The 19,161-nt window shown below is 40.9% G+C and overlaps 1 protein-coding gene across 3 annotated transcripts in view; it reads left to right on the top strand.

The window, feature by feature from the left end:
- The window catches only part of CPEB3 (cytoplasmic polyadenylation element binding protein 3), a 298,968-nt gene extending 286,298 nt beyond the window's left edge, over positions 1-12,670 (top strand). For 2 of the 3 annotated variants that reach the window (XM_006831139.1, XM_006831137.1), the window contains one exon: positions 12,248-12,475. In XM_006831139.1, coding sequence (XP_006831202.1) covers positions 12,248-12,475 — 228 coding nt within the window. Of the gene's footprint in view, positions 1-12,247 lie in introns of all 3 variants that reach the window. The other variant, XM_006831138.1, reaches the window with a different exon arrangement.
- The last annotated feature ends 6,491 nt before the right edge of the window (positions 12,671-19,161 follow it).

Raw genomic sequence — 19,161 nt, 5'->3', positions numbered from 1 at the left:
AAGAAGTACAGACAGAAGGCTCTTTAGAAGTGAGGCTAGTGAAATCTCACCTCTAGTGGTTTTGAACTTGTTGTCAGAAGAGGACATGATGTTTGATAAAGGAAAAGGTCAGAAAAAGGCAGCCCCTCAATAAGATGGATTGGTACAGTGTCAACAGCAGTGGGATCCAACACAACCATGGGTATGAGGATGCCATCAGACCAGGCAGTACTTCATTCTGGTGCACACAGGGTTGCTTTGAGTTGGAACCTGTACGTGACACCTTTACAACAACAGTATCTCCTCTCTGTCACCAAGAGTTATTAAGTAATTGCTTTATTGACAGAGGGAGGGTTTATTGACTGATGTTAAAATGACTTCATATAGAAATATTTTCTCTGATTTCTGATGATCAACACTGTAAGCGTTGAGGTAGGTTTAAATATAGGCCTATCTTTGTCTATTTCATTCTACTAGACACTTGTGCAAAACACCGCATCAGTCCTCCTTATCCTTAATGATTATCAGCCCATCAATAAATTACATGTACTGTTCTACTTCCTTGAGCACCATCAGCTTCATTGGGTATGTTGTTATGAATCCAGGTGTGTCTCTGTGAGTAATTCTCATATCCTGTGTTTGCAGTTCCTATAAAGTAGAGGTCAGCTTGGGGATATAATCATCTCCGTATGTTGTTGTTACAGATGTTACAGTGCTGTTTAATCGGTCCTGACTCATAGCGACCTTGTTTCTGAGAAGTGCCTGGTGGGTTTGAACTGCCAACCTGCCCATTGCTTATCCTACAGCGCCACACCAGGCCTTCTGCATAGGACTCTAGTGTTTGGACTTTAATGTTAGTGTAGATCAACAATGTGATCCCATTCTATCTGTGTCTTCCAAGTGCCATAGCTTAGTGATATTCCAGGTATGTTAGATGATTGATTAATAGAGAAATGATATTTTATTTAATAGCTATATATTTGTATGGTGGGGGAAATATGAATGATTTAGGTTGCCATTTAAAATATCAAATAAAAGTACAGATGGCAGTGGGATATGGCAAAACCCACGAATCTTTTTTTGAGTGAGCCTTAAATTCTGATAGCTGATCATAGCGTATCTGAGGGAAACGTTGTATCTTGTTTCTAATTGGAAATGTGTCTGGCAAGGAATAAGCACTCCATAAATATTAGTTGGGAGTCCTGGTGTGGTGCTGTGGGTTAATGCGTCAGACTGCAAAGCTATTTGAACTGAAGGTCGACAGTTCAAGCTCACTAGCTGCTCCTTGGAAATCCTATACAGTGTTGCTATGGGTCAGAACTGACACAACAGCACTTAACAACAACAACAAATATTAGTTGAATGAGTGACTTTGTTGAGGAAAATAATCACTCTTTTGTAGTGTGTTGTTGTTGTTAAGTACCATTGAGTCAGTTACAACTCATAGCAACCCTGCATAGGGTTTCCAAAAGCAGCTGGTGGGTTTTCGCCACCAGCCTCATGGTTAGCAGTCAAGTGCTTATCCTACAGCACCACACCAGGACTCCTCCTTGCTTCTCGTTTGGTGATGTAAATGGTCAGAGATGCTGCTTGACTGTTGTTGCCTTTTGAAAGGTTGGAGTAGCTTATTTGCACATCTGTAGTTTGGGGTCTTGTTGAGTCATAGTTACTTTATTTCCTCATTTCTAGTTTTTTTGCCACTAAGGACAATTCTGCAGTCCTGTCTTTTGGGCAAGCCTCTAATCACTGGACCCGCACCTTTCATGCAGGTGCAGTGATAGCCTCACTCTCCCACCTGGAAGGCAGCATATTGAACATTTTCAGGAAAGACCACTAAGAGCAAAGCAACATTACCAAAGTTACATCCTGTAGTTTCCTGCTTTATACAGAGCCTTATTAACTGGCATTTAGTAAATAACCCTTACCAAACTTCATTATCTAGCTTCCTAGTCCAAATGATTGGAAGCCACAAACCTGTAAAGTATATGTTTGTTAGAAATGATAGCTGATAGCCAGATGTTGAAGGAGGTCATTGAAAAAGTAAAAACCGTTTTCTGCACTGCATTTACTTGGTACTACTAAAAAGGATGGTGTCCTTGTGTGAACTCTGTAGGATAAGCATTGGACTATCCTAACCACGAGGTTGGCGGTTCAAACCCAACAGCTACTCCTTGGAAATCCTATACAGAGTTGTTATGAGTTGAAACCAACTTGACAGTACTTAACAACGACTACACTAGAAAGGATAGGAGCACAGTGGCTCCATACAATAAGCGCTGGACTGTGAACCACACATCTGTGGTTCGAGTCCATCTGCCACTTTGTAGGAAAAAGATGAGTGTTTCTGCTCCCAAGAAGATTTAAAGCCTCGGAAACTCTATATAGGGTTGCTTTGAGTTGGAATGGACTTGAAGGCATTCAACAACAGTAACAACAACTAGAAAGGATGGGGTCCTGGTGTGGTGCTTGTAGGATAAGCATTGGACTGTTATCCACAGGTCCACTTTTCAAACCCACCAGCTGCTTCTCAGAAACACTACACTGGGACGCTATGAGTTGGAATCAAGTCAACAGCACTGAGCAACATCAATTAGAGAGAACATTTATGGTATCTTCTGCTTAAAAGAATACCAGGTAAAGAGTACATTTTAGGAAAGATTTCCATCAAAAATATCAAAATTCTAGACATATGGCACCAAACAAGGAAAGCACTCTCTGGAAAACTATAAGGAATTTGTTTGGTGCTGTAGGATAAGCACTAGACTGTAAGGTAACGGTGCAAACCTACCAGCCGCTTATCAGAAACACCCTATACAGGGTCTCTATGAGTTGGAACTTATTGTCAATTCACAACAAATGAAGCTGGAGGATAAGCACTGTACTGCTGACTGCAAGGCAGGTGACCAGCTGCTCCTTGGAAACCCTATACGGGGCTACTGTGCGTCAGAACCAACTCAACATCTGTTAACCACAACATCAAGGAAGTAGATTACCTGAGGTATTACTGTGTGCCTCTGGCCTTAAGTGCTCAATGACAGATCTTTATGACATCTAAGGAAATCCTTCAGAACCTCTTGCCTTAGTTTCCTAGTGCTTTTGTAACAAAAATATCACTTGTGGGGGGTCTTTTCCAAACAGAAGTGTTTTTTCACAGTTAAGGAGGCTAGTTGTCCAAAATCAGGGGAAGGCTTTCTCTCTTTGTCAGCTCTGGGGAAAGGTCCTCAGACACATTGCACACCAACATGACCTTCATTGTTAACATAACAGAGAAATCCCTGTCCCCCAAATGGGGTTACATCCACAAATATAGGGGTGAGGATTTATAACACATAATTCTGGGGGATGTAATTCAATTCATAACTCTCCCTTCAATTCATAACATTGTTACCAGGCTAGCTGGAACTGGAACAAACAGAGAGGATACACTTTTATTCATATTGTATTCTCAAACGTCTGCAAAAAAGTTTTTGTTAACAAAATGTGTGTTTGTTCAACACTGTACCATTGTCAGTAGGTATTTGTGCCAGACATTCATTCCACTTGATCTTGTGGACACTCTTCAGGTCAACTAGGGCAGCATTCATGTTGTCTTTTTAGCATTTGCATGATACTCTGTGAGTATAAGTATTACAGGTATTTACTTTATTGCTAGTTTTTTGCCACTATGGACAATTCAGTATTGCACATGTGTCCTTACATCTGGTGGTTATACAAGGAGACTTCAGAAAGTTTGTGGAGGAATGCAATGAAAAGATAATGGAATTTTTCCATGAACTTTTGACCCTCTCTTGCAATGCTGAGCATTTGAATTACAACAGTCATAACAATTAACAGTGGGATTATTAGATCAAAGAGTATACGTCTTTTGAATTTTAAAAGTTTGTCAGCTTGCTTTTTTTAAATGTTATGGCAATTCACATTTCTATTATTGTTAGATACCATCGAGTTGGTTCCAACTCATAGAGCCTCTGTGCACAACAAAACAAAACACTGCCAGGTCCTCAGCCATCTTCACAATTGTTATATTTAAGTCCATTTGTCTCTGCTCCTGTGTCATTGCATCTCATTGGGGTCTTCCTCTTCTTCACTGAGCTCCACTTTACCAAGCATGATATGTAGATTATAAATCACAATTGTCTATTGTTTCTAGCAGCTTTCTTTGCTGCATATGAGTTCTGATTTTTCAGAATGACTTTCTCTAAATGCTGGATCCCCTTTTCTAGGTTTTATTGGGGCTCAGATATATAGCACCCTGAATGTAGGTGGTTGAAATAAAGTAGTCTTCAGCCCATGAGCCATCAGTGAAAGCAGACCGTAGCCAGTTCCCTGGACAGCCTGCACCTGCCCATAATCCCCCTGCTTTCACGGCAGAGAGGATTAATTCAACCATTTTTAGTGACTTGTTGACATTTCAGAGACAGGGAAATGAGTCTAAGTTAGATGTACTCTCACAAGCCTTATAGCTTCCCCAGGAGTCTACCAATCCCTGTAGACCACATTCTTCCCAGGATGTACCACTGTCCTGGCTTGTGTCTGGACTCTGTCTTCAAGTTGCCTGCCTGTTAGGGAAGATGTCATTCAAGGCAGGTCCACAGAGAGGAAAAGCAAGATGAGTGGTAATGAGCAGTAAGTATAAAGGAGGAAGAAATAGATCCTAATGAGACTGATAAGGAAGGCCAAGCCTCTAATGGATTTTCCTCAGGGGTGCAAAGACCACTGAATGAGGAGAGAATGGCCCCCAACACATGCTCTTGGGACGGCTGAAAACCCACATGCAAAAGAATGAAGTTGGACCATATTTTATACCATATATAAAAGTGACTCCAAATGGAACAGTGACCTAAATATAAAGGAATTTCAAAAAGTTTGGGTGAAAGTTGTGAAACTTTCAGGAACTATAAGGCTAAGTCTTTATGACCTTCAGTAAGTAATGTATTAGGGGGTTTCAGAAAGTTTATAGAAAAATGAAATTGAAAGATAGTTTTTTTCACAAACTTTTTGAAGCCTCATATTAAGCTTAAATTCTAAAGCTCTTGGTTTATGGAAGGCTGTGGTTTTCAGTGGGAGCCCTAACTCCATTTTGAGCATTTTTAGTTCAGCCTCCACTTGAGTTCTTTCAGACCATTAACCAGTAATGTGCATTTGGAAGTAGATTACAGCTGCCTGGCCATCCCAGGGAAGGGCATTCTTGCCCAACGGAACTTGCTTAGGTTGTTGTTATGTGCTGTGGAGTCAGTTCTGACTCATAGCAACTCTACAGGGTTTCTGAGGCTGTAAATCTTTATAGGAGCAGAAAGCCTCATCTTTCTCCCATGGAACAGCTGGTAGTTTCGAACTACTGACCCTGAGGTGAGCAGTCCGATTCGTAACCACTACGCTACCAGAGCTCCTTACTTGCTTAGGTAGGACCTTAATAATTTATATAGATGTGCATCACCTGGAAGTTGGGGTACCAGGGCCACAGGTCATATGAGTCATACCCTGACCATCAAATAGCCAGGTGGTCAAAAGTCCCCAGGACAAACCCTGTGAGCCTTTTTAATCAGCACTGTGCATATGTACCGATCACGGGCCTTGTCCCGCCTGGGACAATGAGGAAGTGACATGCTACCAATCAGGATCTTTAAAATGTATTCTTTTATTTGTTTTTTATCGTCTATAATTGGTCACAGGAGTCCTGGTGTGGTGCTGTAGGATAGGCACTGAACTGCTAACCACAAGATTGGCAGTTCAAACCCACCGGCTGCTGCTTGAAAACCCCATACAGAGTCCCTATGAGTCAGAACTAACTTGACGGCACTTAACAACAACAACAACAACAACAAATAGCCATATGGCCATGAATCTTTTGGACACCATTATGGTCTGGTGTGGTGCTGTAGGATAAGCACTGGACTACAAGTCTGGTTTGAACTGCAAGGTCGACAGTTCAAATCCACCAGCCACTATGAATTGAACTTATACAACGGCACTTAACAACAACAGCAACCTCATGCTCCTGGTTTCCCTCATCTAAATGACTTGTCCTTATCTTGTCTTGGTCCTGTTGAAGACTTAATACAGGGTCTCTCTAAAATGTTTGAATTTGGTGTCCCCCCCCAAAAACAGTAACGGAGTCTTTGATACGACACCAAGCACACAAGCAACAACAACAAAACCGGATTTCATCAGAATTAATTTTTGTGTATCAATGACATTTTGAGGAAAGTAAAAACACATCCCACAAAATGGAGAAAATGAGGGATATCATTGCTGATATCCACTAGATCTTGGCTGAAAGCAGAGAATATCAGAAAGATGTTTACCTGTGCTTTATTGACTACGCAAAGTCTTTCGATTGTGTGGATCGTGACATAGATCTGATAATGATCTAGTATCCAGAACAACTGAACAACAAAAAGACAACTGAAAAATGTAAAAATACTTGAATAGACATTTTACCAAAGAAGATGTTGTTGTTGTTAGGTGTCATCAAGTCAGTACCAACTCACAGCGACCCTATGCACAACAGAACGAAGCACTGCCCGATCCTGGGCCAACCTCACAACTATTGTCATGCTTGAGCCCATTGATGCTGCCACTTTGCCGATCCATCTTGCTGGGGGTCTTCCTCTTTTCTCTGACCCTCCACCTTACCAAACATGATGTCCTTCACTAGCTACTGGTCCCTCCTGACAATATGTCCAAAGTATGAGAGATGAAGCTTGGCCATCTTGGCCTCCAAGGAGCACTCTGGCTGTGCTTCTTCCAACACAGATCTGTTGGTTCTTTTGGCAGCCCATGGCACTTTCAATATTCTCCTCGAACACATAACTCAAAAACATCAATTCTTCTACGGTCTTCCTTATTCACTGTCCAGCTTTTGCATGTGTATCAGGTTATTGAAAATACCATGGCTTGGGTCAGGCACACCTTAGTCCTCAAGCTGGCATGTTTGCTATTCAACACTTTAGAATGGTTTTATGCAGCAGATTTGCCTAATGCAATACGTCTTTGATTTCTTGACTGCTGCTTCCATGAGTGTTGATAGTTGATAGAAAAATGAAGTCTTTCACAACCCAATAAGCACGTGAAAAGATATTAAACATCATAATCTTCAGAGAAATGCAAACCAAAACCATGAGATACTACTGTACACCTCTAGGACTGCTATTTTATTTTAAAAAATGGAAAATAATAAATATTGGTGAGGATGTAAAGAAATTGGAACCCTTGTTTTTTGTTGGTGAAAAAGTTAAAAGTCTCAGCTTCTATGGAAAAGTGGAATTTAGAATTACCATATGACTTGGTAATTCTTCTCCTAGTGGTACCTATGGGAATTCAGACAGGTAGCTCACACTCAGTCAAAATATTGTACTCTGATGGTCTTAGCAGCCCTACTTTTAATAGCCAGGAGATAAAAACAGCCTAAATGTCAATTAGTGGAAGAATGAATAAGCAAATTGAGATTAATACCTATGTTTTAGTTTCTTGGTTTTGTTAGCTACTGAGTAATCAGACCCCTACTCATGATGGACCCCATGCAGAGCAGAATGAAAGGCTGCCCAGACCTATGCCATCCCTATGACTTGTTGCAGTTAGACCATTACGAGCAACAGCGTTTTCATTGACTAAGTTTTTTGGGGGGTTTTTTGAGTTTTTATTGTGAATTTTGTGACAGTTTACATTTCTGACACTCACATCATTGACTGACTCTTTGAGGTAGATCACCAGACCTTTTTTGTTTTTTGAGTTTTTATTGTGAATTATGTGATCGTTTACTTTTCCGACACCCACATCATTGACTGACTGTTAGAGGTAGATCACCAGACCTTTCTTCCTAGTCACCTTAGTCTAGCAGTTCCTATGAGGCCTGTTCTATAGCACAGCCACACACGCGCCTCCACGGACAAGACAAGTGGTGACTATGCATGTGGAGCACTGGCTGAGAATCAAACTCAGGTCTTCTGCATGGGAGGCAAGAGCCCTAGTGACCTGCCAGTGCCCTCTTAGTTTCCTAGGACTGCCATATCAAAATGGCTTTAAATTGGTTATCTTTCCGCTGTGAAGGCTAACCCCCCAAAAAACCCATTCCTGTTGGGTTCACTCCAACTCATAGCAACCCTGTAGGACAGAGAGGAACTTGCTTTATGAGTAAATCTTTACAGACTGCCACATCTTTCTTCCACAGAGCAGCTTCCACCTGTTGGTATATTCCACCTTGGAGACTAGGAATATGGACTCGTTGTATCAGCAGCACCACGCTCTCTTTCTGTCTGCTCTAAGAGAAGATTCTTCCTTGGTTCTTCTACCTTGTATCGTCATTGTTAAGTGCCGTGGAGTCAGTTCTGGCTCAACAGCAACCCTGTATAGGGTTTCCGAGTTGTTGCGGGTGGTTTTGAAACGATGACCTTATGGTTAGCAGTCCAGTGCTTATACTGTGGTTCCACACCAGGACTCCTGTGTTAGCCCTGGGAATTCCTTGGCTTCCAGCTGTCTGTCATGTAGTCACTTTTCCTCACTTAGAAGGGATTAGGACCAACCCTATTTGGGTTGTTGTTGTTAAAGCACCCTTAGATTGGGTCCAATTCATAACAACCCTCTATAGGGTTTCCAAGGAGCAGTTGAAACCTCCAACCTTGCAGTTGAAATGACCTCTTGGTCAAGTGCTTGTACTACAGCATCATACCAGACCTCCATAAATCTAAGTGATAACTTTGGCGAATAAAAATCCTATTCCCCCAAACCAGAGCCTATGCACAGATTAGAATTTTAATAAATCTTTTGCAGGACACAAATTAATCCATAAGAACACACAATGAAATATTATTTAGCCATAAAAATAAATGAATGCAGACGTATCATATATTGTGCATGAATCTTGTAACATTATACTGTATGAAAGAAGCCGGGCACAAAAAGTCACGTACTGTATGATTCTATTCATTCATATGAAATGCCAGAATAGACCAGAATGCCATAAAGACAAAACAGACTGGTGATTGCCCAGGTCTAAGGGCAGAAGAAATGGGGAGTAACTGCTTAGTGGGTACAGGGCTTCATTGAGCAATGAGTATGTTTTGGAACTAGATAGAGGTGGTGGTTGCACAATATGAGAATGTGTACTGAATTGTTGGTAACTTTTATGTGAAAGAAAAGAATGGCTGAGCCTTACTAGATCTCTAGAATTTTTGAGTGTGCTGAAGGAAAGGGTAAAGAAAGCATTTGAGGTGGGACAGAAGTGCAAGTAAAAATAGAGACCAGTTTGAGTTAGGAAGTAGTTTGAAGAGGATTGCAACCAATGGGGAATCTTGGTTCATATTTGATCTTAAGAGGGCGGGTATGCTCTTTCATTACAGCAGCAGAGTGCAATTTATAAGCATTGGCGAAGCCGAGTGACTTTGAGTAGGAGGGGAACAGTATGAAAGTAGATTATTCATTCATAGTCAACTTGTTTATATGAGGGTCCGGATGCTTGGTGACCAGTTCATAGGCCATTGATACTGACGGTAATGACCTGGACTAGAGAAGAATCAGTGGAAATAATAGGTACACTCGGTGCTTATGGAAACACTGTCTGTGTGTTTTCTATGATTGAATTCTCACAGTAACCCTGTGAGGTAGGAACTCTTGTTTTCTGTCAATGCTCAGATGAGGAGGAAACATGATCAGGGTGGCTGAGAAATGTGCCTGAGGTCATACTGCTGCTTATTGGGCCTAAATTTGAACCCAGATTAACCACAGAGCCACTGCAGTTTAATTGCAATGCCAAGATGAATGTGAAAGAGACATGAAGCCCACTCATGAGCTGGTCATGTTGGAGAGGAGAAACAGGATCTAGAGTCAGAGTAAAGACGTTTTCCCGTGGGTAACCAAAAACCAGGTGGGTCATCCAAGTAGAAAGGTGTGACTGGCTTTTGGACCTGTGAACTAGAGCTCATGGCTAGAGTAGAATTCTGGGGAGGCCACCAGAAAAGTATGTTGTGATTGGTGTTAAGTGCCAATGACTTGGTTCTCATAGTGACCCTGTATAGGGTTTTCTAGAAGCTGCTGGTGAGCTTTAACCACTGACCGTGTGGTTCAAACCAACCTTGAGGTCGAGTGCTTATCCTACAGAGCCACGCCAGGACTCCTTAAAAGCTATGTTGTTGTTGATAAGTGCCAGTAAGTCAGTTCTGACTCATAGCGACCCTGTATAGGGTTTCCTAGGAGTGGCTGGTGAGTTTGAACCGTCAACCTTGTGGTTCAAATTGACTTTGAGGCCAAGTGCCTATCCTATGGTGCCACACCAGGAGGACCAGAAAACTATAGAGTCTAATATAGTGTAGTGGTTACAAGTCAATTGTTAATCCCAAGGTCAGCAGTTCGAAACTACCAGCTGTCCGCAGGAGAAAGATGAAACTTTCTGCTCTGGTAAAGATTGACAGCCTTGGAAACCCTGTACAGGGTCACTGTGAGTCGGAACCAACTCCACGGCCCACCACCACCAATCACAGGTAGTAGGTATTCTTCACCTTCCTGCTTACCCCACACTTTCCACCCTGCTTTCCCCTCCAGTGAAGCCTGACTCACCCTTGCTAGAATCATCCAGCTTTATCCAGAGGCAGCCTGAATTGTCATGAAGTTAGCTCACTTCCCTAGACCACATGCCCCAGTCTCCATGACCACAGCGGTTGCTTGTCCCCCCAGATGACTCTAGCAGTACACATTAGAAGGGACCCGAGTTTTCACCTTCATTCTACTTCCTATTCAAGATTAAAAATAACAGTGATAATGTACCTTTTTCTGAGTTTCTAGGAAGAGGATGTGAGGGGAATAGTGTTACCTTTTGTTCTTTTTTGCTTTTGGTGTTCCCATGATACAGCTCCACTTCATCTATGTTATAATAGGCCTCCTAAGGAGTCCTTAAGGAGCTCTGGTAGCTTAGTGGTTACGAATTGGGCTGCGAACCTCAAGGTCGACAGTTCGAAACTACCAGCCGTCCTGCAGGAGAAAGATGAGGCTTTCTGCTCCGGTAAAGATTTACAGCCTCGGAAATGCTATATAGGGTCGCTAGGGGTCAGAACCGACTCCATGGCACATAACAACAACAACAAAGGAGTCTTGGAATCCTGGTATGGTGCTGGTGGAGAAGCACTTGACTTCAAGGTTGCCGGTTCAAATTCACCAGCCGCTCCCTGGAATCCAATACAGGGCTGTTATGGGTCGCAACTGACTCAATGGCACTTAACAACAACAAGGATCCCTGGTGGCAGAGTGGTTAAGCACTCAGCCGCTAACTGAAAGGTTGGTGGTTTGAATCCACCAGAAGCTATTCAGGAGAGCCGACCTGGTGGTTCCCCCTCTGGGACAGTTCTACTGGTCCTGTCAGGTCAACCTGAGCCCGAAGCAACTTGATGGTATTTCATAACAGTAACAAAGGGCTACAGTGCACAGTTCTGTTGAAGCTTCCAGTCTTGGAGGGTTGGTGACATTGAAAAGTGACCTTTCAGTGAAGGTGATTGTAAAAGCCTCAACTATTTGAGTAGCTTTCTAACATCTTGACTAAGCTCTCCTTTTCCCTGTATTCCAATGTATAAAGCAGTAGAATGTTAATCTTTTGAAAGCCTGTTATAACAGTGTTGAAACCCAAAGCCTCACAGTAGCTCTCTTCAGTTCCTTTTCAGCCTCAGTGTGACTTTTGCCCTCAGGTTTGGCTCCAGCCAAATGATTCCCCAACTCTGCCCCTGCCTTTTCTGACTTCTAGGACTTTCTTCCCCTATACACCCCTCTTTCTTATCCTGCATTCGCATGCTGCCTGACCGTCAGCATTCAGCTCCTGCGCTTTCCCGTGCTCCCCTTATCTTAATCCTTAACAGAATAGGGTGAGGTGGTACGCTCAACACCCATTTTACAGATGAGCAAAAAGGTTGAGAACAGTTAAGAATTTGCCTAAGGTCACACAAATCATAAGTCAAGAGCTGACTGCAGAGTCCACACATTATGTGTCAGCTGCCTCCAGATGTTAGTGGAGTCCACAGCATCGGATTCCAGGGATACTGTTAAGTTATATAAGAAGCCCCGATGGGGCGGTGGGTTGAGCGTTGGACTGCTGACTGCAAGGTCAGTGGTTCAAACCCACCACCTGCTCTGAGGGAGAACTATCAGGCTGCCTACTCCTATGAAGACTTTCCCTCAGATAGTAAGGCACTATCACCTTGGTGGCAGTGGATAGGCTAAGTTATACTGTATACTCAAGAGGAAGAAACATGCTAAACTTTTTTCTCTTCTCTCTCCTCTTTGGGTCCAGGTGGAAGTGAAGCCATATGTGCTGGATGATCAGATGTGTGATGAATGCCAGGGCACACGCTGTGGTGGGAAGTTTGCCCCATTCTTCTGTGCTAACGTCACCTGTCTGCAGTATTACTGCGAATACTGCTGGGCGAGCATACATTCCCGCGCCGGGCGGGAGTTCCACAAACCGCTGGTGAAGGAGGGAGGCGATCGTCCTCGCCACGTCCCGTTCCGCTGGAGCTGAGCCCAGGGCAGACCCGGCCACAAGTACTGGAGTAGATACCAAGGAGGGAAAAGAGAGGGTACTGCCTCAGGGCGTACAGTGTTCTGGAAATCTGTGCATTCGTTCTCGATTTTTAAAGAAGAAATGGGTCTTTTTATTATTCTCATGATGATTTACAGTCATGTTACTGAGCTCAGTGTCCAGCATAACGCAGAACTGCAGAGTGTCTAATGGTACTGATTTGCACTTTGATTCACACCTTTGTCTGCTTGGTACCTTAATTTCTTCCCCCTGACTTGTCACTAGTGACAGTAAGTAGACTGCCGTTCTCATCAGCGGACATCAGCTGGATGTCTGGGGTGTGGCTGCTGCTGTGGTGTTGTTCCGATTACTTTTGACTGGAGCATGCACTTATTTTCAGAAACTTAAGGAGTTGCCCCTAGGAGCAGACTTTTACCAAAGGTAATACTCGTAAGTAGGTGGCAGATGTAGCAAAAACTTCACAACAATTCAGCAATCATTAGTTGGGTCATTTACAATAAGGATAACCCTTAATGAAAATAAGCCTTTAGTTGCTCTCTAGTCTGACTTGTAAGGATACCTCATAAGCTGGGTCTTTATTTTTCTTTCATGTTTGATTTTTGTTTTGCTGAGGATTTTGGTTAGATCTTTTAGTGTTATATAAATTTATGCTGCAATAGCTTTTGCTGCTATTAAAATGGTATTATTAATACCATAATCCTCTATTCAGGCTAAGGTATCAATTTAAAAAAAATCCAACAACACACTTTTGTGACTTAGGGATAGAATCAGCTGCTGAAAGGAAATCAGAATAGACTTCAGAAAGCTTCAACGGAAGGTCAATATTCCTGACTGCATGTTTACTTAATCAGGTTGCTGCATGCAATAAATTTTATATCCAATGTCTAGTATAAAACCTTCCCACAATGCACAAATTAAGAATCTATATAAGCTATATAAGCTATAAAATACTCAGTTTTTTTAAAGAAGGTTTTTTTTGTTTTGTTTTGTTTTGTTTTTGTTTTGTTTCTCATTCAAAGAACTGGTAATTGACTGGAGGAAGGCATGCCTCAATAAATGGAATGCTTCTGGAATTAGAAAGCGCCCATAACAGAATGACCTATATTACAACCAATATAAAACCTAGGTGTAGGATATTCTTAAAGCAAATTTGTGGATGGTAGATGAAGTACTTTGCGGTGCTCTGTTATATATTGTGCAATTTATTTTATAGTAAAGTGATTATGTCTAACTGTGATCAAACCTAACTATTAAAGCCTCTGTGTCAGACATTAACAAATTTGACAGTTCATAACTGGTATATTATTAACTAACACATGAGCTCTTAGATACGATCTCCTAGTGCTTGCACCATTTTACATAGCTTCAGACCTTGTCCAGAAAACCAAAGAGCTCATTTTAGCTTACAAACACTAGGAATATATACAGTATATAGAGATAAGTTGTCAGATTGACAAACTAGGCACATTTTAAGAAAGTTGTGTAATGGTGATGCTAAAGAAATGTCTGTACAAAATATAATGGTCTAGGCAGAGTTGATTGTCTGGATGAGAAATTAACTACTTACTTAATTCCCTGGATTTATCCTGTAAAGCTTGAATAGAATTAAGACCTGTCAGTACTACCGTGGACATTTTTTTAGCATTCGCTCTTGGGCTACAGATAGTAATATATAACACACACTAGGATTGTGAGAATATGGAAATCTCTTTTTTTATCTTCTTCCTGTGTTTTGGAATTCTGGGGACAATCTGACTGGATTTGACACTGCAGAGTAGATTTAAGTCGCTGTTATATGTGCTGTGATGTCCTTGTTCTGTCTTAAGTTACTACTGTTTGTTTTCTTTTCTCCAATGTTTAGTTGCAATTACTAGCTCTCAAGCTACAGTTTTTCAAAAAGGAAAAACAAAATAGTTTTTTACTGGATTAAAAATGCTTATTAAGTGTTTCTCCCCGTTTGAGGTTAGCTCTGGGCTTTTTGGTAATATTCCTTTATTCCAGCCCAGGTGTGGTTTTCGGTTTGTTTGTTTGTTTGTTTTTTCCCTATGCTTGTGGATTTTCTTTAATCTGTATAAGAAATTTTGTTATGCACTACTACTTTTTGTATTGTAGACAGTTTTCAAAAGTTGGCTGAAGATTTTTGTTTGTTTGTTTTAAGGAAAAGGCATGCTTTCTGACTGACATGATCTTTTGCAATACCTCAATTTTGAAATATAGGAAAGAAAAATGATATTTTCTAAGTAAGTTTATTCAGAAAAAAATATATATTAATTTAATTCTGCAAGAAAAAATGATTTAACAGATGGGTAACTTTATTTTTTTCATGCTTATTTGTGTTTTTTGAAAATGAAGAAGTTAGAGCTTTATAACTATAATATTAAAGATCATATCTAACCTACAGAAATCTACCTAATTATGTGAAAGAAACAAAACTTTTTGAAGAAGCACCCCTCTTTCATGTTCGAAAATATTACTGAGATTTAAAGAAAAAAAAAAAAAGTTGGAAGATTATTCAGCATAAAGCTAAAGTGAAAGTGAGACAAAAAAAAAATGTCACAAAGAATAGGTTACACAAAATAAAACTCCATTTGGTGCTGAAAGTTGTGAATAGAAGGTGGAAACTACTTTCCCTTAATTTGTATATTTATAATCAAGCGTTGATTGTGCACGACTGACCAGGATTGTGAAAGAGTTCTTCTGTTTGTATTTTTTTAAAGAGAACTTTTTTAGTTTATTAAATTATAACATGTTCCCTTTTGTTTTGTAAATAAATGTGCCCCCAAGTTGTTAATGTTATATTAAAAGAGAGGGTCCTTCAAAAACAATTATTTTTTAAAACAGAGGTGTTCTGACCTGCAACTTGACTGGGAAGCCCCCCGGGTAGCATAGGTCCTGATGTGGCCTTTCCTTGATGTGACACTTGAACTAGTCGATTTTTTGAAGGCTGTAACCTAACCTCGACTATTTGTTGTTATGTGCAATACTGTTTGTACTGTTTGTATAAAAAATAGATAAAAAAAAAGAAAAGAAAAAAGGCATAAATCTTTATTGCAGATTTATTTTCATTGCAAACTTTAGACATTGTGATTCACTGAAATCATTTTTCTACTGTCAAATATGTACCTTTTCTTCATGCTGGTATTTTTTCAATAGTAATGTAGCCTTTGTACTGAGACAAATTTTCATTGTTATTTTTAGAAAGATTTTTTGCTAAGAAAAAAATTAAACATATTTACATATTTTTCATTTTATTTCGTATTTTCTTTAAGGAGTGCTTTCTCAATCATTAATAGAGTTGTTTCTGGGAGGGACTTTCATATCTGGTCAATGTCATAATATTATTTTGTATTTTTACTTGGAATAAATTAATTTTATGATGCTAATTCTTTAAAAGTTTATTTTTTTCATTTTCAGTTATTTTTGAAGCTAAAATCTTTGTAATATTGTTACTAAAGTGTCTAGTTTTTTGAAATGCAAAGCTTTATGTATTAACTTGCTGATGTGGTTTACAATAGTGTGACAAGGATGAGATGAAAATGGTTGGTTATGTAAAGTGATTGGAAAATGTACTGGCTAATTGGGTAATAAAATGACAGAATGAAGCAGAACATGCGAGATTTTGACAAGCCTTTTCCTTTATTACAGTGGTTTTAGTGTAAGACTAGGGATGTCACAGTACAGTGCTCTAGGGATATCACAGTGGATTTATTCAACACCAGGTGCAGCCAAATCTGTGGCCCTGATAGCAAAGTCACCCCAACGGAAATACCACCAGGTTGAAAACCTGGCTAGGTCAACAGACCATCTCTTGGCTTTCCCCCTCTAACTCATCAGTATGTCCTGTGTGCGCACACATGCCTGAATGTGTGTGTGTGTGTGAATCTGACACCAACTGCTGTCCTTGTGTAAGATGGTGCCTTTCCCTGCATCTACAGTGGTGATGTCTGAGTGTCAAAGAACGTAACTGAGCGGACTCCATGTTCTGTGAGGGGCTACACCTCACTTGGAGCGTTTTCCCTCGATCACCTCCATGTAAGCCTTGGGTGGCTGTCCTGAGGAGGCACACTCAATGTCACCACTGTCTATGAACAGTGTCACGCAGCGTCTCCCTCTTCCCCCTCTCGTGTCCCCTGTTACAGTGGCCCCTGTGTGCCCCATACTGTAGAACACATCTGGTCATCATATGCATGCTCTGTCTGCCCTCCCACTTCTTCTATTCCAACCTCCACCTCACCTTGAAGCTGTGCTGTTACGGCAGCCTGTCATTGTAATGGCACCAAATTTTTATTTTACAAAACCATACAACTGCAAAACTGGTGTTGCGTAAACAGAACATCCAATGACTTGCTCGAGATAGATGGTGTGTTTCTATGTCATTGATTGCCTTTCCACTCCCACTGCCAGGAGGTGAGGTGATCAATAACTCCGAGAAATACGTGTCCGGAGTTGGCTTTTGGGTATGCTCTATGTATTCAGTTTTGTAAATAATATATAGATTAGATCAAGTTGTAATGTAAAATTTTAACTCAAATTGGGTACTACTTGTTGGAATTTTACATTAACTACAAACAAGTGATTAGGTACAGAAGAAAAGAAATTGGAAAATTCTTGCTTAGTGGTATAAAGATTATGCTTAGATTTCTGCCTATATCTTGTGTTTTCTAGCTTGTTAGTGAGGCATGGGCTAATGCAGAATGTACTGCATTTATGCAATTAGCAAATAACTGCTAGTTTTCATTTTATCTATATATTAGCAACAGAATGGCATTTAACTGGGTAAAGCTCCTACCTACATATTTCAGTATTGTGACATCTCTACTTGCAAGGTTTGAGTGAAAGATTAGTCACAGAGTAGTGAAAAAAAAAAAAGTATCCTTTTGTTAAAACTGACTTATTTGTATGGATTGTTGCTTTTTACACTCGTTTGTACTGTGTGTCAGCTAACATTTCTTTCTGTTTGTGTTTTTTTTGGTTTTATTTTTTTAATAACCAAACTTCTTTATCTCAGCTGCAATAGTGTTCCATCTTACCACAGAGTGTTTTATAATTAATGTTGTTGACTTTACTCTATACCCCAAAATGGGTCAAGAAGTGTGGATAATGTGATTCGGGCTGTTTAAATTTGTATGATGATGAAGTGAATCGCAACAAGTAGAAAACTTGGGTGCTAATACAGAATAACTTCTGCTATTTTTCTTTCCTGGATATAGTTCTGTTGGGGTATAAAGTACTAGGTATTTGTATTTTTGCTGTCAAAATAATGGACATAACTTTTAGAGTGTTCACAGCTAAGATCTCTGTATTTGTTTTTCAACTAACAACTAATTTTAAATGTATTGTATCTTTTATTACCTGTTCTCTTACATTGTTTTTTGCTAGTAACCCTTACTCAGCTTCTGCCTTTGGGACTTGGGCTAATATTGCTTGTATGGAACTGCAGTATGTGACTAACCATGGGGCTCAATGCAGCGATTGCTTACAACTGCTTCAACTTTGTAGTTTGGACTTCTTTTTTTTTCTGTAATAACTTATTAAATCTAGTTGTATGAAGTACTGACACTTGTCATCCTTTGCATTTGCTAAGGAATAGCTTGGGATATATGGTTTACACCTGGAAACATTTAACATTCCAATTTGCTTGATTAGCTTTTGCTTTAAAAAAATTTTAAAAACAAAACTCTTCACAGCAGATTAAGTACAGTGAAATTCACCTTCTTACTTACAGAAGTAGCCCTGAAAGACCCCCAGGCTTATTTAAAACAGGTAGATAACTTTTGACACAACCCGAATGTATATTTCAGTAAAAGATGTTTAAAGATCCATTTGATTTTTTAAACCTACACTTGCCACGTGAAACCAATTCAATTTTCCAAATCACAATCCAAGTCAATGAAAACGTAAGTATACCGCCTTGGTTTGTTTTTAACATCAGTCTCCAGATTATTTCAGAGAACCGGTCCTTTTTAAAAATCCCACATCGATTTTGGTCGTGACAGAGCTCTCTGTTGGGCACTAACTTTAGGAAACGGATCACAGATGGCCACACCAAAGAGTCCCCTGGAGAGCTTTTAGAACGAATTGATTTTGGTTTAATTGGGTTCCGTTGGAATCTGGGCACCTTATTTTCATACTCCAGATTGAGAACCGCTGAGGCCGCCCTCCGCTGGGGGCGGGGGCGGGGACGGGGGCGGGGGCGGGCGTGGCGGATTTGGCTCCAAGTTCCGACACCGCCAGGACCGCGGGGTGGGAGGGGTTTCTACCGCCCAGGGAAGGGAGCAGGGGCCGTGGGTCTGCCAGCCCACCCTGATTCCCTGAGCTAGTACCAACTCTTCCCGCAGCTGATACCTGCATTCTAGCTCTACGTCTGCTCCGTACCCCTTCTCCGGGGGTGGGGGTGGGACGACAGTGTCGCGTTGAGGTGCCCAGTGCCTGCTCGCCGCACCTTCGCTCCTCTCAGGTAAGTGAAGCTGCTACGGGATGCCGAGCCGCTTCAGCCCACCTGGCTTGAAGGGGCACATCAGGGAACCCAGTTCAGCTAGACCGGCTCTCAGACCGGCTTCTGGGCGCGGGAGGGATGCTTTCGCCGCTGTGTTAATTCTGCTCAAGATTGCACCTGCGGGTAGCAGGGTGATGCTAATTTGCTCAGACATTGTGCATCATTTAAC

This window comes from Chrysochloris asiatica, unplaced genomic scaffold (genome assembly GCF_000296735.1).
Source record: "Chrysochloris asiatica unplaced genomic scaffold, ChrAsi1.0 scaffold00003, whole genome shotgun sequence".
Taxonomy (NCBI): domain Eukaryota; kingdom Metazoa; phylum Chordata; class Mammalia; order Afrosoricida; family Chrysochloridae; genus Chrysochloris; species Chrysochloris asiatica.
The sequence above is the reverse complement of the archived record's forward strand: the minus strand, read 5'-3'. Positions and strand labels throughout refer to the sequence as shown.